Below are 18026 nucleotides of genomic sequence, written 5' to 3' on the forward strand. Positions count from 1 at the left end.
TAAATGAGTCACAGGAATGAAATGCATCAGTGTGGGAGATACAGTCTCGAGAATTCCTTCGCAGAGGGATCCGAAGTCGACTTATCATGGTGATCATTTTGAAATGTACAGGAACACAGACCCCCGGGCTGTGGAACAGGGGCTAACACAGTGCTGCAAGTCCACTACCCTTCAGAGACCAACTCAGAGACACAGAGATCAGCTCTGTGCTTACTGGGGGCAGGGGTGGTGGGCCAGAGGAAGGCGGTCACAAGGCACAAGCTTCTGGTCATAAGGTAAGTAAGTGCTGGGCTGTAAGGTACGCCACCACCGCTGATGCTACCTATGAAAGTTACACAGTTCCTACCACAAAATGTTTTTTCCATTTCTTTAATCTGTGCCTAAATGAGATAATGGAGGTTCACTAAGTTGATGTGCTACTCCTCTCATGACGTATGCTAGTCATACGATTATGCTGCACACCTTCGTCTTTCGCAGTGCTGTGTGTCAATTCTAACTCTATAAAACTGGAAGGGGAAAAATGCACAGGACAACTGAGAATGGAGTCCAGGTCACTGTAAATCACAAGCAGAAAAATCATGGGGAAGACATCAGTTAAGCAACACCGGCCGGCTCATTTGTCAATTAAAGTACATGTAACAACAACAAATTAATCACTACTGCGCAAAGGCCTTAAGCTTAATAAAACACACTCAAAAACAATTTGCTGTTGCAAATATTAACAAGAAAATACAGTACTACTTTTAACTCAAAAGGTACTTACTAGTGTTAGTATTGGCTAAGGGGTTAGGTTTTCTCTGAATGGCACGTGCTGTTCCCGTGTCCTCATTGATTTGCTGCATAGAATTAAAATCAATAGTATAAACTCGTCCCAGAGTGGACAAGCTTATCTCATCCTCACCGACCTGATGGGCTGCCTGAGAGCAAAGAAAGAGAAACCTTGAATATAAACATGGAGGAACTTATCACCTTAAGACACAGGGGGGAGCCTCCATAAATGCTAACTTGCATATTTATTTCACCAGGCTTTAGATGGTGAAGTAACGGAACATGGACGTTTTAGTAGTGTGGAGGTGAAAAACTCATTCATTCAACAAACCTTTTTCAATTACACACAAACATACACCACAGGACCTATCGGGTCCCCTGAGACAAATACGGGTAAAATCCTGAGGAAAGATCTAGTCATGCAGAATGGCCAACATGAAGAAGACACTATCTGTGTTAAGAAGGTCTTTAAGACACTGCTGAGAGAAAAAACCTGGTTATCCGTGAACCTCAGGTTAAACTGAAATTTACATCATGGATTCCTTAGGTAAACCAAAAGGTCTTCACCTTGCAAGGACACTCTAAGATCAAGAAAGGGACAACAGTGTGGAACTAAAGAAAGCAGCCCCGGGCGTGGCAGGCATCACCTAAGCACAATCTCCCAGGGGACGTGCGACTAACACCGCCTGCCTGATTTTAGACAGTCTAAACCAGTGCAAGATAGTCATTCTTAGAAGAGTCCAATCTAAGGGATTCCTTGGTTGAATGGAAGACAGGACTCTGAGGAAATACCAGATAGTGAACTAACACTGAAAGTGCAATTGTCGGGAAAAGGCTAAAAAGAACAATGCTCAGCATTAGAGGCTGTGACCCTGCGTATACACAGGCACAGAAGACCAGCTGCAACGAACAGGCTCACAGAAGCTGGCTCTGAATTTACACAGTTTCATAAACTTCTGATCTTATAACATAGATCAGTGGTTTCAAAAGATTTTCAAAGACTCATTTTTAAGAAGCTACCTTAAAGAAAAATGTCCATTTAAGTGTAATGTTCTAAAAAATTCTAAAAACACAGGCTGAAATCAGAAAATATATTAACACTTAAAGTATCTTATGAAAACATTTGTGAACGGACGCATGGCATCTCAAATAATCCAGTGAACAACAGTTCTTAAACTAGGGCAAATATCTTCCTGACTTGAGAAAAATCTCTGAAATACTTCAGTGTAAAATTAATATGGAAGTATGGAAATAAGCATAAAATCACATATAAAACCTTGAAGAAAAATCACTGTCAATATTTTGGTGTGTTTATTTCCTTTGTTATTATTCCTCTTTTCCTCTGCTGAGATCCCAAAAGAGTCACAAAATTTTGAATATTGGGTTTTCATTTACAACATATTTTAAGTCATTACAATTTACTCCAGTAAGGTCTGGATTACATATAAACCTACGTGTATGCATGACAACTTAATCACTCAACCAAAGGCAGGTATTTAAATTGTTTCCATATTTTGGCTCTTAAAACGTATTGAGAAACAGCTACTAGTGAGTAATCTTTGCTTTTGAGAGAATTCTTCTGGATAGAAGATCGGAGGGACTTTTAGAAACATATCCCCTAACTTCTCCCATGTTTCCTTTCAGAAAGGAGGAAACAATGGAACAAAGAACTGAAATTACTTGCTCCAAGGCAATCGGGCAGTGAGCAGCAGAAGCAGGACTAGAACACCAAGTTTTCTGACCTCAACAGAAATGAGGACCTTGTTCTCAGGAGACAAAACAAGAGAGTCTGGAGTTAATTCAAAATTGAGCACATTTAAGTACACACGTCCGCCTCCCCACTCCAGCCCTATGCCCACGCTCCACCGAAATAAGACATATTTAAACGGTACGATGAAACTACTACCTCAATGATCCGGCTGTCAATCCGGTTATAGGGATGCCAAAGGCCCCGGTCGTCACGCCACTGCCATATCGCACCGTCTGTGTTCTGTGCGTTTCCCTTCTTCAGCATGGTATCAACTGCAAAAATGCCTTCTTTTGGTAAACATGGCATAAGTTCACTGAAAACAAAAAGTGCAATCATTTTAATAAACAGCCCCCTGAGCTGTCCGTAAGTAGCAGGTCTCGAAAGTAGACCACCCTCACATAAGCCACCGTTAGGAGCAGCCCCGTCTTTACCAAATCAGAGATGTCAGTTCATATAGCTCTTGAGGACTTCGTGGAACGAGATCAATCTGCTCCTGACAACTTCCATTGGAGGCACCACACAGGAGAAAGTGAAGGGTTTCCGCAATGTCTGTAAAACCAACAACAAAAAACCAAAAGCCTGTGAAACTAGTTATACTGCCACATTTAAAAGGCAATCATTTCCTAGAGGGAAAACGATGGGAAACGCTTTCTTCTTCTTTTTTTTTTGCTTTTTAGGGCCACAATTGTGGCCCATGGAGATTCCCAGCCTAGGGGTCGAATCGGAGCTGCAGCTGCCGGCCTACACCACAGCCACAGCAATGCGGGATCCAAGCCGCGTCTGCCACCCACACCACAGCTCAAGGCAACACTGGATCCTGAGCAAGACCGGGGATCGAACCCACAACCTCATGATTCCTCGTCAGATTCGTTTTCACTGAGCCACAATGGGAATTCTCTGGGAAATATTTTTTTTTGGTCGTTTTTTTTTTTTTTTTGCCATTTCTTGGGCCGCTCCCGCGGCATATGGAGGTTCCCAGGTTAGGGGTCGAATTGAAGCTGTAGCCACTGGCCTCCACCAGAGCCACAGCAACGCGGGATCCGAGCCGCGTCTACAACCTATACCACAGCTCACGGCAACGCCGGATCCATTAACCCACTGAGAAAGGCCAGGGATTGAACCTGCAACCTCATGGTTCCTAGTCGGATTCACTAACCACTGAGCCACAATGGGAACTCCCCCCCACTTTTTTGTTGGAAATAGTTTCTTATACAGCAATGTATCCCAGAAATTGGAGCAAAAAACCCAAATGAGCTGTAATAAAAACTTAAGCAAATTATGACTTTTTTTTTTTTTTTTTTTTTGGTCTTAGGACCGCACCCTAAAAATTCCCAGGCCAGGGGTTGAATGAGAGCTACAGCTGCCAGCCTATACCACAGCCACAGCAATGACAGATCCAAGCTGTGTCTGTGACCTACACCTCAGCTCATAGCAACACTGGATCCTTAACCCACTGAGCGAGGCCAGGGATCCAACCTGAGTCCTCATGGATCCTAGTTGGGTTCATTACCAGCGACCCACATTGAGAACTCTCATAAATTATGAAGATTTTAACAATTTCGTTCTGAGGACTTCAGTTTGAGTCCTAACCTTATAGCAGGAAACCTAATCACAAGCCACCACAGAGACTTCAGGAATCTTTTTTTTTTTTTTCAGTCTTTTCTATGGCTGCACCCGTGGCACATGGAGGTTCCCAGGCTAGGGGTCAAATCGGAGCTGCAGCTGCTGGCTTACACCACAACCACAGCAACGTGGGATCCGAGCCGCATCTGCAACCCACACCACAGCTCATGGTAACACCGGATCCCCAACCCACTGAGCAAGGCCAGGGATCGAACCCGCAACCTCATGGTTCCTATTTGGATTCGCCAACCACTGAGCCATAAGATTCCTTCAGCATCTTATGTTACTTTCCTTGAGAAACACAGTGCTTTGCAAAAAAAGTGCCCTAAACATGTATTTGATCCTCAATTCAAGTAAATTTGTGTATCTGCCTTCAATTCAAATACACTGAAAACACGTGACCAAAAGAATAAAACGTGGCAAGAGTTCTCGTCATGGCACAGCAAAACGAATCCGACTAGGAACCATGAGGTAGCGGGTTTGATCCCTGGTCTTGCTCAGTGGGCTAAGGATCTGGCATTGTGGTGTAGAATGCAGATGCGGCTTGGATCTGGCGTTGCTGTGGCTGTGGTGTAGGCCGGCAGCTGTAGCACCGATCTGACCCCTATCCTGGGAACCTCCATGTGCCACGGGTGTGGTCCTCAAAAGACCAAAAAAAAAAAAAAAAAAAAAAAAAAGAATACAACGTGGCAATTAAAAGCATCTGAACCTTATCATATTGTGGCCAGGAAAGTCTTTACCTTATAATGACATTAAGCATGCCAACTAAATAAAAAAATCATTAAAATATCCTCTACCACAGGCTTCCATTCCAAGAAGACATCCATTTATGGAAGACTCTGCATGAAAACTAGTCTAATGGACCGAACCAGCAAGTGGAGGAAGCGCCTAGTTTCCACACGTTTTGGTCACTCTAACAGCTACAATGTAAAGATAGGGCTGTCTCTCTGTTGGCTGTGGCACCTGTTTCTATAAAATGCTATGTATATGAAAAACATACATAAGCACTTCATTGAAATACTCTGCCAGTAATCAGCAAGTTCTGTTGTTAAGGAAAGTATTCACCATCATTTGGGGCAGAGGGGTGTGGACAGCTACATCTCTGCCTCACTGAAATTTTACAAATGATGATTAAAGCGTTATTTTGCCAAATTTATTCAGGCATACGAATACGCGGCACAAGTTCTGAAAAGGGATCAAGGGATGACAACAACAATGGAAGTGAGTCGGGAGATCCACGTTTCCTACAGGAAAATCTCGTGGCTTCTATCTGGCAAACTTCCTAAAATATTCAAGAGGTGAAAATGTTCATCATATTAAAGAAAAAAATTCCAAAACATTGAAACCAACAAGTTAGAGAGCAATTTCCCAGGCCAGGATTTAGAGCCTCGCCGTACCAAGAAGTGATCTGTGCTCAAGCTAAAGAAAATGGCAGGCCTGGCAAAATGCAAGAGGTTCCCAGAGATTTTAATCGGCAAAGTGCACCGTTTGACTACCGACGTTATGTAAACCTTCTCCAAACTTATCGAGGCACAGAGGTCTTTGTTCACGGCATGAGCAAAACAGCATCATTCAGTGGAATACCATCAGGAATGACTCTTCAATAAATCACTTCAGCAACCCTTTTTTTTAAACAAAATTCTGTGCCATGCGCTAAAATGCACAATATAACTAAATACAAAACTGAGTTTTCCCCACCAAAAACATACTCTTGTGCTACGTAATATTCCATCCGAAGCAGTGGGGCAAAGACTGTTTCGTCAGCGGATATCATCACTGACTCCCAAGGTAACAGCCTCAGAGATTAGAATCATGGATTTGAAGTTACCCACAAGTATAGGTGTTTATACAGAAGTGATCAAAACTCTACTAGCAAGAACCACAACATACAGAGGTTTTCTGAAGCCCACAATCTTCTGACATTAACTTGTGAAGTTTCAGGTTAAATAATAAAGTCATGGGCAATTGCAACAGGAATGTAATAAAACTGTATACTCTGCCCATGGTAAGGCTGGGAAAGGCTTAGAAATATCAAAGGAGCACAGATCAGAGGCATTCATCTGTGTGAGTAAGTTCCAACATTTTGAGGGAAGAAAGCATTCTGCCATTAGATCAACGGCCGGAAAATCTCTCGTGGGCAGAAAGGACTACCTATAAGCAGAAGGGAAGCAGTTACTGGTAACAAAACTCAGAATTCTCCTAATGAGGCATCACTACTTAATTGATACTGTATAGAAAGCAATGGCCTTGGGTCTTTAGCCTTATAAGCAAGGATAAAATTTTAATACTCTATATACTTTAAAAATTGTTATGTAGGAAGCATTACGATGTTGTCCCAACACAAATTTATTGCACATTAACATTTTCCTTCCTTTACCGTCCAGTGGTTATGCCATTAGCAATTCTGCTTGCTTGACATACAGTGCCTTTCACTTTTCAAGGGAGAGTAAACGCACACACACGCAAGCTGCTCTTCCTGTTTAAAAGCGGACAGCAGCCTAGCACTTACTTTGCTTCATAAGCTGAACAGCCAAAGTTGGGCAGTTGGAGCACATCAGGGAGAACATGCGGACCACCATTATAAACATCCCAGAGCTTAGAACTGGTGGGGTCACTACCAACAGCTGTTGAACATTTGTTAGCAGATCTTTGGAGGCAACCTGCTGGAGCAAATTCTGCACAAACACAAGAAAGACAAAAAATATTATATCGTGAGTTAGCAATTGGACGACTTCATGAAAAGACCAGCAAAAACCGAATGTTTACCTCCTCGTGTTGGAAGTTGTCCACGAGACGTGCAAAACAAAGGCAAGTGCTTTCTACTGACTTTTTGTCCTGTTTTTGAGTAAAAGCAAATAGAGTCGGTTAATATAGAATATTTTCACTCTCATACATAACTCCCTTATCTTCTTCCTAACCCCAAATTCTCCATCATCAGCTTAATTAGATATGAGCTCTGAAAAAGCAGTGACCCTAAGCAAGTAATCAGTAATTTCATGATTTCAAAGCAAAGAGAAAAATACTGATAAACTCTCTTCCATTAAGGCCTTAATATACAGAAAAGAAGAAACAAGTTTTGTGCTTCTGTAAGTTCCATACCTAAACAAAAACTTATAAGAGAGAAAAGATAAACATCCTACCATTCTAAAAAGTACTACACGTATTGTAATTGCTTAAAACATGCAAATACACTGAACAATTATAAATAGTTGTGTGTGCGTGCCAGAGGTAAAAGTAAGGGAAGATTTGCTATATTTACTAGGAAAACAAACTAAAAATACTACAAAAGTGGTCTCACAGCAGCTCACAGCAACGCTGGATCCTTAACCCACTGAACCAGGCCAGGGATGGAACCTGCATCCTCATGGATGGATACCAGTTGGGTTCGTTACTGATGAGCCACAAGGGAACTCATTTTATCTATCTTATAGGCATACCTCGTTTCATTGTGCTTTGCTTTAGTCAACATTGCAGGTACTTCATTCTTTTACAAGTTAAAGGTTCATGGCAACCGCAATGCAAGGAGCAAATCTATCAGCGCCATTTTTCCAACAGCATTTGCTCTCTTCATATCTCTGTCACATTTTGGTAATGCTTGCAATATGTCAAACCCTCCCCTCTCCACGAGCAAAAAGATTATGATTTGCTGAAGGATCAGATGATGGCTAGCATTTTTTAGCGAGTATTAAGTGTTTCTTAATGAAGTTATATAGTTTTTGTTTTTTTAAGACAAAACACTATTGTGCCCTTAAACAGACCACAGTGTAGTGTGAAGAGAGCTTTCATATGCACTGGAAAAGCAAAAAACCCTTGTGACGCATTTTATTGTGCTATTTCACTTTATCGCAGTGGTTGGAAGCTAACCTGCAGTATCTTGGAGGTATGCCTGTGTATTTTATGTACCTAATTTTCCCCAAGATTTTAAGCACACTTTTAAAAGTAATTTAAAAGCCAGATTTCCAAAGATCTCTTTAGCAATAACAACACTTTGAAACATTACAAGAAAATTTAGTTTCTTTACAACCTTGAGGCTCAATTCATGATCTATCCTCCACCAGAGGCTCCGCAAGCCCTGCTTCTCACACTGCATCACCGGGCCCACGGATTCCACCTCAACAGCTGCTCCAGCTCTCCTCCAGCCCCAGATGACTGTGGTCTACATTTTTCATTTCAGTTCTATTTGGCACAGAGTCTCATCTCTCTCCTGATCTTATCCCATATTCTCCCAGTATTGTCCGTCTAACCCAGTACCTGCCAGGAAAGGGTGATGCTTCCGAAAGGAAATTCTGATCATATCACATAGTAAACACGCAGTGTTTGCTGAAACAATACATTCTACCCCTTAAAGTCAGAATAGCTGAAGATCTCAAATATACGAAATACCACTCATCTGGGTAACCCCACTAAAAGTTCCATCATGTAATGTGGCCCATGACTAACTAGAAACAGGGAAAAACAAAGATCGGAACACGTCCAGTTTACATATCCATTTGGAGGATGTGAAGACCTTAGTTGAAACTGGCATTTAAAAAAACGTATAGATACGATTTCTGACACATAAAATAGGTTTATATCTTACCTGGTGGGTTAGCCTTTGGGTAAGCAATGGGAGGGAATCTGCCACAAAATGAAATTCATCTGGCGTGATACTCTGGCAGCAATTGGCTGCAATTGCTAACGCGTTTCTTTGGGCATTTATGCTGAAGAACTCTAGATACAGCAAGCAGTCTGCCAAACCACCCTAAAATACAGGAAACTGTTAAAGTGAAGAAATTCCCTTTCATCAGCAATTAAAAAACAAAGACCCACTAAAAGTCTATCACATCGCCCTGGTTACAGCATGTGTAACTTCGGAGATTACAATCTAGGAGCCAATACAAATGTGGATCTAAAATCCAACATGAAACGGAACACAGTCCTTGCGTAACAACACTTACCGCCTGTAGAATGGCTTTACTGTGTCTACGTGACAGCATTTCCAAGGCCGTCAAGGCCTGCTCCGCCACATCAATACACTGAATAACTTGCAGCTGGGAACATACAAATGGGGAATTTACGATTATCATTCAAGTTCTTGTTGCTCACCTTCTACCTGAATAGACACAGTACCTACTCTAATTTGCATCAATCTATACCGCCTCTAACCTGAAACCCACCACAAGAAACCAGTGATTTATGGCTTAAGCTATAACATGTTGCCAATATAGTTTCCTTCCGATCACTCTGTTTTTTAAGATACTGAAAAATGTTTTACAAAGAGAATAAACTACATTTGATTGTATAACTTAACTCCTCATCCTGAACATAATGAACAGGTTGGTTTATGCAACACATTTCAAAAATCAACCTTTAAACTTTATACCATATTCCAAGGTTATCAGATAATGCAAATTTTACTGTGCCTCAAAAAGGAGAAGGTCCGTAAGACAGACCAAAAACATAACCTAGCACAGACCATATGAAAAAATCTCCTTTCTCCACAGACTCACTTTGTGACCTTGAGCAAGGCACTTTGTGTCTCAGCCTTCTCGGCTGTAAAATGAGGGTATAAAGAGCTATTGACCTCACTGGGACGTATTCTAGAAATAATGAGATTATTTTTTAATTAAGTGCTTTACTTCTTCTCTGAAAGATTTTCTACTCATGCAGTAATTGCTATTATCAAAAATTACAAAACTGGGTTGATTTTAGTTTTTATTAGTATCAACTTTAAAGTTTTGCTCCTTTAAACATGAAATATTTTTCTGGATTCTTGGCTAAAAAATATACTTTAGTTAGATAACAGATGCTAAAAAATGCCTTACAATTTGATATACGACTTTAGAATTCCAAAACAAGAGTTCTCAACTTGATTCCCTACGCTTGCCTTCAAGTCGGGCAAAAGTAGGATTACCTTTTCTAAAAAGACAGGAATTGCATCTACTACAACAGCAGATGATCGAGGAAGTGCTTCCATCATGTATGTTAAGGCTCGACAAGCATGGTTCATCTAAAAAAGAAGCCATTTTTACTCAATAAACACACAAAATTTAAATTTGGAATGCTTTTGTAAAAATACACCACATACTTACAATGTCAAAATTATGCTCCATTTGCAGTAATGTTATCTGTTAAAAAAGATTATGAAAAAGTATTAGAAGCTATCTATATTCTTAGTGGTCCTAGAAACATTCTTCTTCTTCTTTTTTTTTTTTTTTTTTTTTTTTTTTTTTGGTCTTTTTGCCTTTACTAGGGCTGGTCCCACAGCAATATGGAGGTTCCCAAGCTTGGGGTCTAATTGGAGCTGTAGCCAACGGCCTATACCACAGCAGCCACAGCAATGTGGGATCCGAGCTGAGTCTTCGACCTACACCACAACTCACGGCAACGCCAGATCCTTAACCCACTGAGCAAGGGCAGGGATCAAACCCCCAACCTCATGGTTCCTAGTCAGATTCGTTAACCACTGCGCCATGACGGGGAACTCTGAAATATTTCTTCTTCTATCTCAACTGAACTAGAACAGTATAAGCCAGAAAATTTTACTATACAAAAATAATATCCAGTTATAAGCTAGCACGCGTATACAAGAAATGATTATGCTTAAGGACAGCATGACCCACACACTGCAGCACTGACTTGGGATAATCATCACCTCATGATTCAGGGGAAAAACAAAGCCTTCTTGCTGCTTGCAACCAACCCTTCTGGTGCCTCTATTCCCCCATTCGGAAGCCCATTAACATGTCACCGAGGACTTAACAGGTGTCAATAAATACTTAATACGTAAATAAATAAAAGGCCAGCAATGCACTGACATTAGTTAAATAAACTATCAGCACAGATTTAAAACCATAGCTTAAACTCCTGTAAATTAGCTTCTCTAAAAGTTGAGCTAAGCATCTTTTAACTCAGATGTAAATATAGAGAGTAGCATAGGATTTCAACACAATACAATCACATCAAAAGCTAATTATGTACCAATTAAAACTGAAATTATTATTATTCTACATATGCATAAGTTGGTCTAAATATCTGATTTTATTTTGTTTTTCTTGTGGAAAGACCTTAAGCATATTTCAACCACAGTTTTCAGAGGAGGTGATGCAAAACTACATCTTCCTGAAGCAGCCAAAACTACCAAAGAAAACTCCCTCCTTGGGGAAGCAGACAACCAGTCTTGTAGTTCAATTGAAAAATTTAAATGCATTGAATTTAAGCTATAAAGTACCCTTCAATTAAATGTTTGTCGGTAATAACAAGACATCAGGTGTTCTGATACAGTACTTATTTAATGTGAATGTTTTCTCAGCTCTGAATTATCCTGGGCAAAATATATCTATATACCAGAGGTACTGATAACTGCTTTTGTTTAAAAACACCATCCCCCCAACCACACACGAGTGTGCACAGTCTGTCTCAAATCACCTACAGTTAGTGACTTAAAACACTCTAAATTGAGATGGGTTGTTACGGTAACAGAAAAAGGAATAAATTTTCCAATTCTTAAGGTGGTGGAATGAACTGGGTAAGAGCACGTTTGGGAAGGACTGCTATAAACAGATTCTTCACCAAAAATGGCTATTATGGTCAGACGAGTGTACAGTGGTTGACGGGTATATATTCATCATCACCAACTGTGATGAGAAGAGATCTAGACAACTCACTATTTATTAAGAGCAAGAGCTGCCTTGTGCAGGTCTGTCAGGAATTTAAATCTCATCAACAATAAGCAAATTAAGTAAACTGGATTATGTGTTATTTCCACCTAGATTTAACAGCTTCTTTATTTAACTAATAAAAACTGCATTTCCCAGGGAAAGTATATCGTAAAGCTAGTTCTTTGTTATTTATTTTTAAAAGAACAATAACAAACAAACAAGGAAGTTTAATTCAGGTCACAAAAGCCAGCTCCTGAAGCAATCAATTAATTTGAGTGTGAATATTAACATAAGCAAAATGTCAAAGTACAAAGGCTAATACTGCTTTCATGAAACATTAAAAAATTAACATGCATGCCTGCAGGATGGAACCGCTAGGACCTGAGAGCTAGCCTTCATTACTGTGAGGTCTGCAGGGCACTCACTTGTCACTCCCTGCCAGAGCAGAGCCATCCCACAAGTAGTAATAGGCAGAATAAGGACTATGTCATCCTTTGTGTGTGTGTGTGTGTGGCAGGGGGTGGGGGTGGCAGAGACTGTAGCAGGAGGAAGATCTCTAGGCAGGGACTGAACCTGGACCACAGCTATAACCACAGCCACAGCAGTGATGCTGCAGGATCCTTAACCCTTTAAGCCACCAGGGAACTCAGATGCCAGTCATCTTGTATGGGACTGGCCTTCACTCAGCTCCCTCTGTAATTTAGATAATGTGATCAAATAAGACAATTTGATGGATCACAATTTCATTTTTGTCATTTTTACCAGATGTGTAAACAAAGACCTAAATAATAATTATTTTAACCTCCAAGGTAAAATATGTTATGAATGTATTCATGGTGTTTACATTAGTCTTTTGTTAGTATTTCATTCAGACTTAAATTTAAGTTACAGCCCATCTCTTTAAATCCTGCACTGAGAAAACGACCAAGCCACTACTTACAAGATGTGTTATACTTAAGGGCCTACATTTGGTAAAGGCATTTTTCTTCCTGTTGTTTTCACAATAAAAAGCTTGCGCTTTTAGAACTTTTAGAGGAGGAGTTCCTGTCATGGCTCAGTGGTTAACGAATCTGATTAGGAACCATGATGTTGCAGGTTCAATCCCTGGCCTTGCTCCAAGGGTTAAGGATCTGGCGTTGTCGGAAGCTATGGTGTAGGTCGCAGACGCGGCTTGGATCCTGCGTTGCTGTGGCTCTGGCTTAGGCTGGTGGCAACAGCTCCGAATGGACCCTAGCCTGGGAACCTCCATATGCCGCAGGAGCGGCCTTAGAAAAAGGCAAAAAGACAAAATAAATAAATAAATAAAATAAATAAAAAGCTTGAGCTGTAAAGATGTTAAATTCTAAATATCAACCTACAACTGTGTTGAAAAATCAGGAAAACATTTTTAACATTGTTTTCCTGTTGTTCAGTACTGTTTCTTTTGTTTTTGCTTAACATAAAACCTTTTTTTTTCTTTGCTGGAGGATCCATGTGCTGTTATGGCTTGACTGCTCAGCCATGCACACACCTATCCAACATGAAACCTTTAGGCCCACAGAGACAACCCACAAGTGAGCTGCCTGTTATTGCCCTGTGAATTGCCAGTTTAAAAGAAAACAGGATGTAAATTTCGGCATAGTAAGTCAAAGTATTGAGGGAGCTAACAACTTAAAATTTAAAACCATACAGTCATTTAAGTATCAAAAACAGCACAAATATTCATCAAGAAATGGTTTAGAGAAGTTCCTGCCATGGCTCAGTAGAAACAAATCTGATGCAGGTTTCTTGGCCTCGCTCAGTGAGTTAAGGATCCAGCATTGCCATGAGCTGTGGTGGAGGCTGCAGACGCAGCTCCGATCCTGCACTGCTATGGCTGTGGTGTAGGCCAGCAGCTACAGCTGCAGCTGGACCCCTAGCCTGGGAACCTCTGTATGCCATGGGTGCTGCCCTAAAAAGCAACCAAAAAAAAAAGAAAAGAAATGCTTTAGAAATTTTTACCAATTCATCATTAAAAGTCATGCATGAAACAAAAGCACTGACACATTCTACTATTTCTTAGTTCTACCATATTTTAAAATTCATAATGAAGATAATCGTGCTTTTGGAAAAAACACAGGCAGCATTAAGAGGACGACTGAGATAAAACGGAGGGAAAAATGCTATCTTACCAAAGCCGGAACGACACTCTTGACAGGAAACCCTCCCAGTGTCTCCTCGTTTCCCATGACCAATAACTGACACATTTCAATAACTGCCTGAAGTTGCTGACTTTCATCACTTGCTTGAAGTCCCTGCAGAAGTTGCTGGGCCTTAGAACCTTCACAAGGAGAAAAACAACCATTTTTAAACATTTGAGAAAATCATTAGCAGGTTTAAGGGAGACTTTACATGGTAGTGGCTGCTTATCTTCTTTGGATCCCAATTAAAGGCTGGGTCTATACCAGGGTTAAGACAGGCTGCTGATAATTCGAGACTGAATTAAATTAGTTGGATTTACTCTGCCTTAAAGCGATGTAACAGTTATTTATATATTTTGGTCTTTTAATTTTTTCTTTTTAAATGACATGAGTTGATTGACTTTTAACAGCTGAAACAAAACATAATACCTGTAGGATCGCTATGAACTGCTACCTTTAAAAATATGGATATCTGGTAAGAAAAAAGCCTTCTGCAATAATAAAAATTGGTAAACAACGATGCCCAGGTGTCAAAGGAAATGTCACATATGTCTAAATACTTTTGGCAGAATAAATGGAATCCACGTGACAGTGAAAGGGCATGGAAATAAAGACAAACAGAACAACACATCTAACAAAAGAGACTGGAAAGAATATAAAAACAGCCAAAAAGACTGGCCTTTTCACTTCCTCTAATTTCACACGCAGATGCTGCCATCACAGCACTTCAGAGTTCTCCTACTTCTAAGGCTCCATTCCATCACCCCAAAATTTGAAAAATGCCAAGACCCAAGTACTACAGTTGTTTATTACTAAGTTGTCAATAAAATGAACAACTCCACAATTATGTTTCAAATTTTTGTGGAGACATTCCTTCTTGTAACCATGATTAACTCCAGTAATGCTTATGAATTTACACCTGATGTTACTTGCAAGCCCTTTCTTGTCTTCTATCTCTTCAGGTTATGCTTTGCATACCGGGTTTTTTCGATTAAGTACTGAAATCCTTAGAAATGATACTTATTTGAAAACTGTTCAGTGAATGTGGAATTCATATGAACACAAAAGGTTCCCCACCCGCCACCAATTAAGCTTCAATGATCTTCTTGGAGGATTTTTTTTTCAAAGTGACACTGTAATCCTCACAAGGTCTGTGTTCTCTATTATTTAAGGATGTGACTAATGAACTCCCTTTACTTATGTACAGACGGCCTTAAAGGCTCCACCTAAAAATATACTGCAAGAAGAAGGTCAAGTTCAAAGGGCATGATACCATCTTTTTACAAATTTTTTCAAGTCCTTTATTTTTGTAATTGAAGTATTGTTGATGTACAGTGTTGTGTTAACTTCTGCTTTGTCCAGAAAAGTGATTCAGTTATACATATATATGCTACCTTTTTTAAAATATATCCTTTCCCACCACAGTTGTCATAGGACACTGAATAGAGTCCTCGGTGCTGCAGAGTAGGCTCTTGTTGATTAAGAGATACATCTTAAAATTTCTGAAACTAAATAATATCAGTTCCAGTTAGGGCAGGCTTATCATTTTCGTGTTGAAATAGTGTGGAAAAAAAAACAAAATGAGGTGAAAGTAACTCTGAAAAAACAATCCTCAGCTGCTTCCAGGCTTGATTTTAAGTAATGAAACAGTCCATATAAAGTGCACCCTAATAATACAACCATCAAAAAAGGAAAAACTGCTTCTTCTGCGGCTCCTGGTGCTGCCTGTGTGCTCGTTTGGGGTGGACCTGGTACCTCTTTTGTAAAGTGGCCGCCAAGGAGACTCCAACGGAGGAGACTCCTGTGCTGCCACGGCCGAAAAGCCCAAGGAAGGAGTCAGGAAGGAGAACAACAATCATAATTTGAAGGAGGTGGGGCAGGACGGTTCTGTGGTGCAGTTTCAGACAAAGAGGCATCCACCACTTAGTGAACGGAGGAAAGCCTATTGTGAATGACAGGGTTTGTCAATGAGGCACCTCAGATTCTGATTCGACGGGCAGCCAGTCAGTCAATGAAACAGACACGCCTGTACAGCGGGAACTGGAGGATGAAGATGAAATTGATGTGTTCCAGCAGCAGACAGGAGGTGTCTACTAAAAAGGGAACCTTCTGCTTTACTCCAGAAATCTGTTCCTCCAGACCAAGAAGACATTCTCAGTTAGAAAACCGCCATCCGGTTCTACCCCATCCTGATGCCTATAGTATACAGTTTTCTCTATTCTTTCGTTTTCCCCTTCCCCATTCCTTTACTGCACATAAAGTAACTGGTGTGTGTGCGCGGGCTTACTGCATTTGTTTAAATGGCCAACTGTTTTGATTGACATCAAATGGAGATGGGATACGGAAAAATACTGGTTCTGTGAAAATACCCCCTTTCTCCATTAGTGGCATGCTCATTCATTTCGTTACATTCCAGTAGGTTATTTTGCTCTCGCTGCTTTAAAAAAAAAAAAAAAAGAAAAAAGAAACAATATAAAAATCCTTGCATATCTTGTTCAAGTGGAGGATTTTTTTTTTTTTTTTTTTTTTTTTTTGTCTTTTGTCTTTTTGTTGTTGTTGTTGTTGCTATCTCTTGGGCCGCTCCCGCGGCATATGGAGGTTCCCAGGCTAGGGGTTGAATCGGAGCTGTAGCCACCGGCCTACGCCAGAGCCACAGCAACGCGGGATCCGAGCCGCGTCTGCAACCTACACCACAGCTCACGGCAACGCCAGATCATTAACCCACTGAACAAGGGCAGGGACCGAACCCGCAACCTCATGGTTCCTAGTCGGATTCGTTAACCACTGCGCCACGACGGGAACTCCCAAGTGGAGGATTTTAATGTTTTTCATTTATCATTGTAAAACCAAAGAAATTTTATAATTTTTTTGTACGTAGCTATTACATGTAGGGCAAACTGTCTTTAAGTAGGGATAAATTACTCTAAAAGAAATGAATCCTAGATAGTTTTCCCTTCAAGTCCTGTTGTTTAAATAAACTTCTTGTTTAAAATGAAAAGGAAAAAAAAAAAGGAAAAACTGACGAATGCCACTGGATGTCTTATAAACCCTGAGGCTGGCACATGGATCACTTTAGCACGATCAAAATCGTCATTAATATCACTGAACTTTCAAAATGTTCCTAAAAGACTTTATGCCAAACTGAAAATGACAACAAACAGCCAAAGCCATAATTTTCCTCTGATACATGAGGAGAAACTACCTCAGAGATGAGTCAATTTGGTTTGAAGGATAATTTTATAGTCTTAAAAATTACTAAGAACCTCCCCCCACACCGAAAAGCACTTTTGTCTATGTGGTTTATATCTATTGTTACTTATAAAATGTGTCTAGAACTAACATATTTTCAAATATTTCATTGATTCATTCCATATTAATATAAACATTTGGTGAAAAAGATCGTATTTTGCCATAACAAAATAGTAGCAAGTAGCTTCATTTTATTTTTGTTGCAAATTATTTCAATATCAAGTTGAATTAAAAAAAAACAGCTGTACACCCACCTCTGCTTTAACTCTCAGTCTGTGATACAATGTTATCTGAGATGTGTGTGAAAAAAAGTGGGTCCTACTTTGCACAAAGATTACCTTTAAAATATGTACTTATTAATAAAGACAACAACATCCGTAACTGCGTCTACCCAGGGCATTCTTACATATAAAAAGGGACTTTTTAACTTGGGAGCATGTGACACTGAAGAACACAATGCCGGCCAGTACAGCTCGATGCCACTGCCTTTATGCTTATGAAGGTATCGGTCGTTTTTACATCCACCACAGCTTTTGAAATATTAGACCAAAAAGAAAAATCTTAGTAATTATTTTGACCTTATGAATTCAGCGCAAGGGTCTCCGGAACAACGGAGGAGTCCAGAGATCACACTTTGAAAACTGCTATCACAGATCACGAGTTGGTAGGCAAACACTTCCTATAAAGAACCAGACAGTAAATATTTTGGGCTTTCAGGCCACAGGGTCACTGTTGCAACTACGCGACTCCAGAACTGTGGCATGAAGGCAGGCCCAGGCAATGCAAAGACTAAGCATGATGGGAGTTCTCGTTCTGGCTCAGGTTAAAGATCTGGCA

General features: G+C 40.3%; 1 protein-coding gene and 1 pseudogene across 50 annotated transcripts in view; one reads left to right on the forward strand and one right to left on the reverse strand.

Moving 5' to 3' along the window:
* Positions 1-18026, reverse strand: part of TRIP12 (thyroid hormone receptor interactor 12) — a 152575-nt gene that overhangs the window by 34893 nt on the left and 99656 nt on the right. For 17 of the 50 annotated variants that reach the window (XM_085000617.1, XM_021075096.2, XM_021075093.2 and 14 more), the window contains 10 exons: positions 13932-14080; positions 10213-10248; positions 10035-10130; positions 9079-9171; positions 8721-8882; positions 6908-6976; positions 6651-6816; positions 2950-3067; positions 2675-2831; positions 764-917 (listed from right to left, as the gene is read on the reverse strand). In XM_085000617.1, the coding sequence (XP_084856743.1) occupies positions 764-917; positions 2675-2831; positions 2950-3067; positions 6651-6816; positions 6908-6976; positions 8721-8882; positions 9079-9171; positions 10035-10130; positions 10213-10248; positions 13932-14080 (1200 nt within the window). Of the gene's footprint in view, positions 1-763; positions 918-2671; positions 2832-2949; positions 3068-6650; positions 6817-6907; positions 6977-8720; positions 8883-9078; positions 9172-10034; positions 10131-10212; positions 10249-13931; positions 14081-18026 lie in introns of all 50 variants that reach the window. The other 33 variants (XM_021075098.2, XM_021075097.2, XM_021075095.2 and 30 more) reach the window with 3 other exon arrangements.
* LOC102166112 (small ubiquitin-related modifier 2 pseudogene) lies at positions 14460-16100 on the forward strand (annotated as a pseudogene).

The sequence above is a fragment of the Sus scrofa genome, chromosome 15 (genome assembly GCF_054392235.1).
Source record: "Sus scrofa isolate SSC_HxYL_T2T_F1_AM1 chromosome 15, Sscrofa_HxYL_maternal_Yorkshire_Landrace_v2.0, whole genome shotgun sequence".
Lineage (NCBI taxonomy): Eukaryota > Metazoa > Chordata > Mammalia > Artiodactyla > Suidae > Sus > Sus scrofa.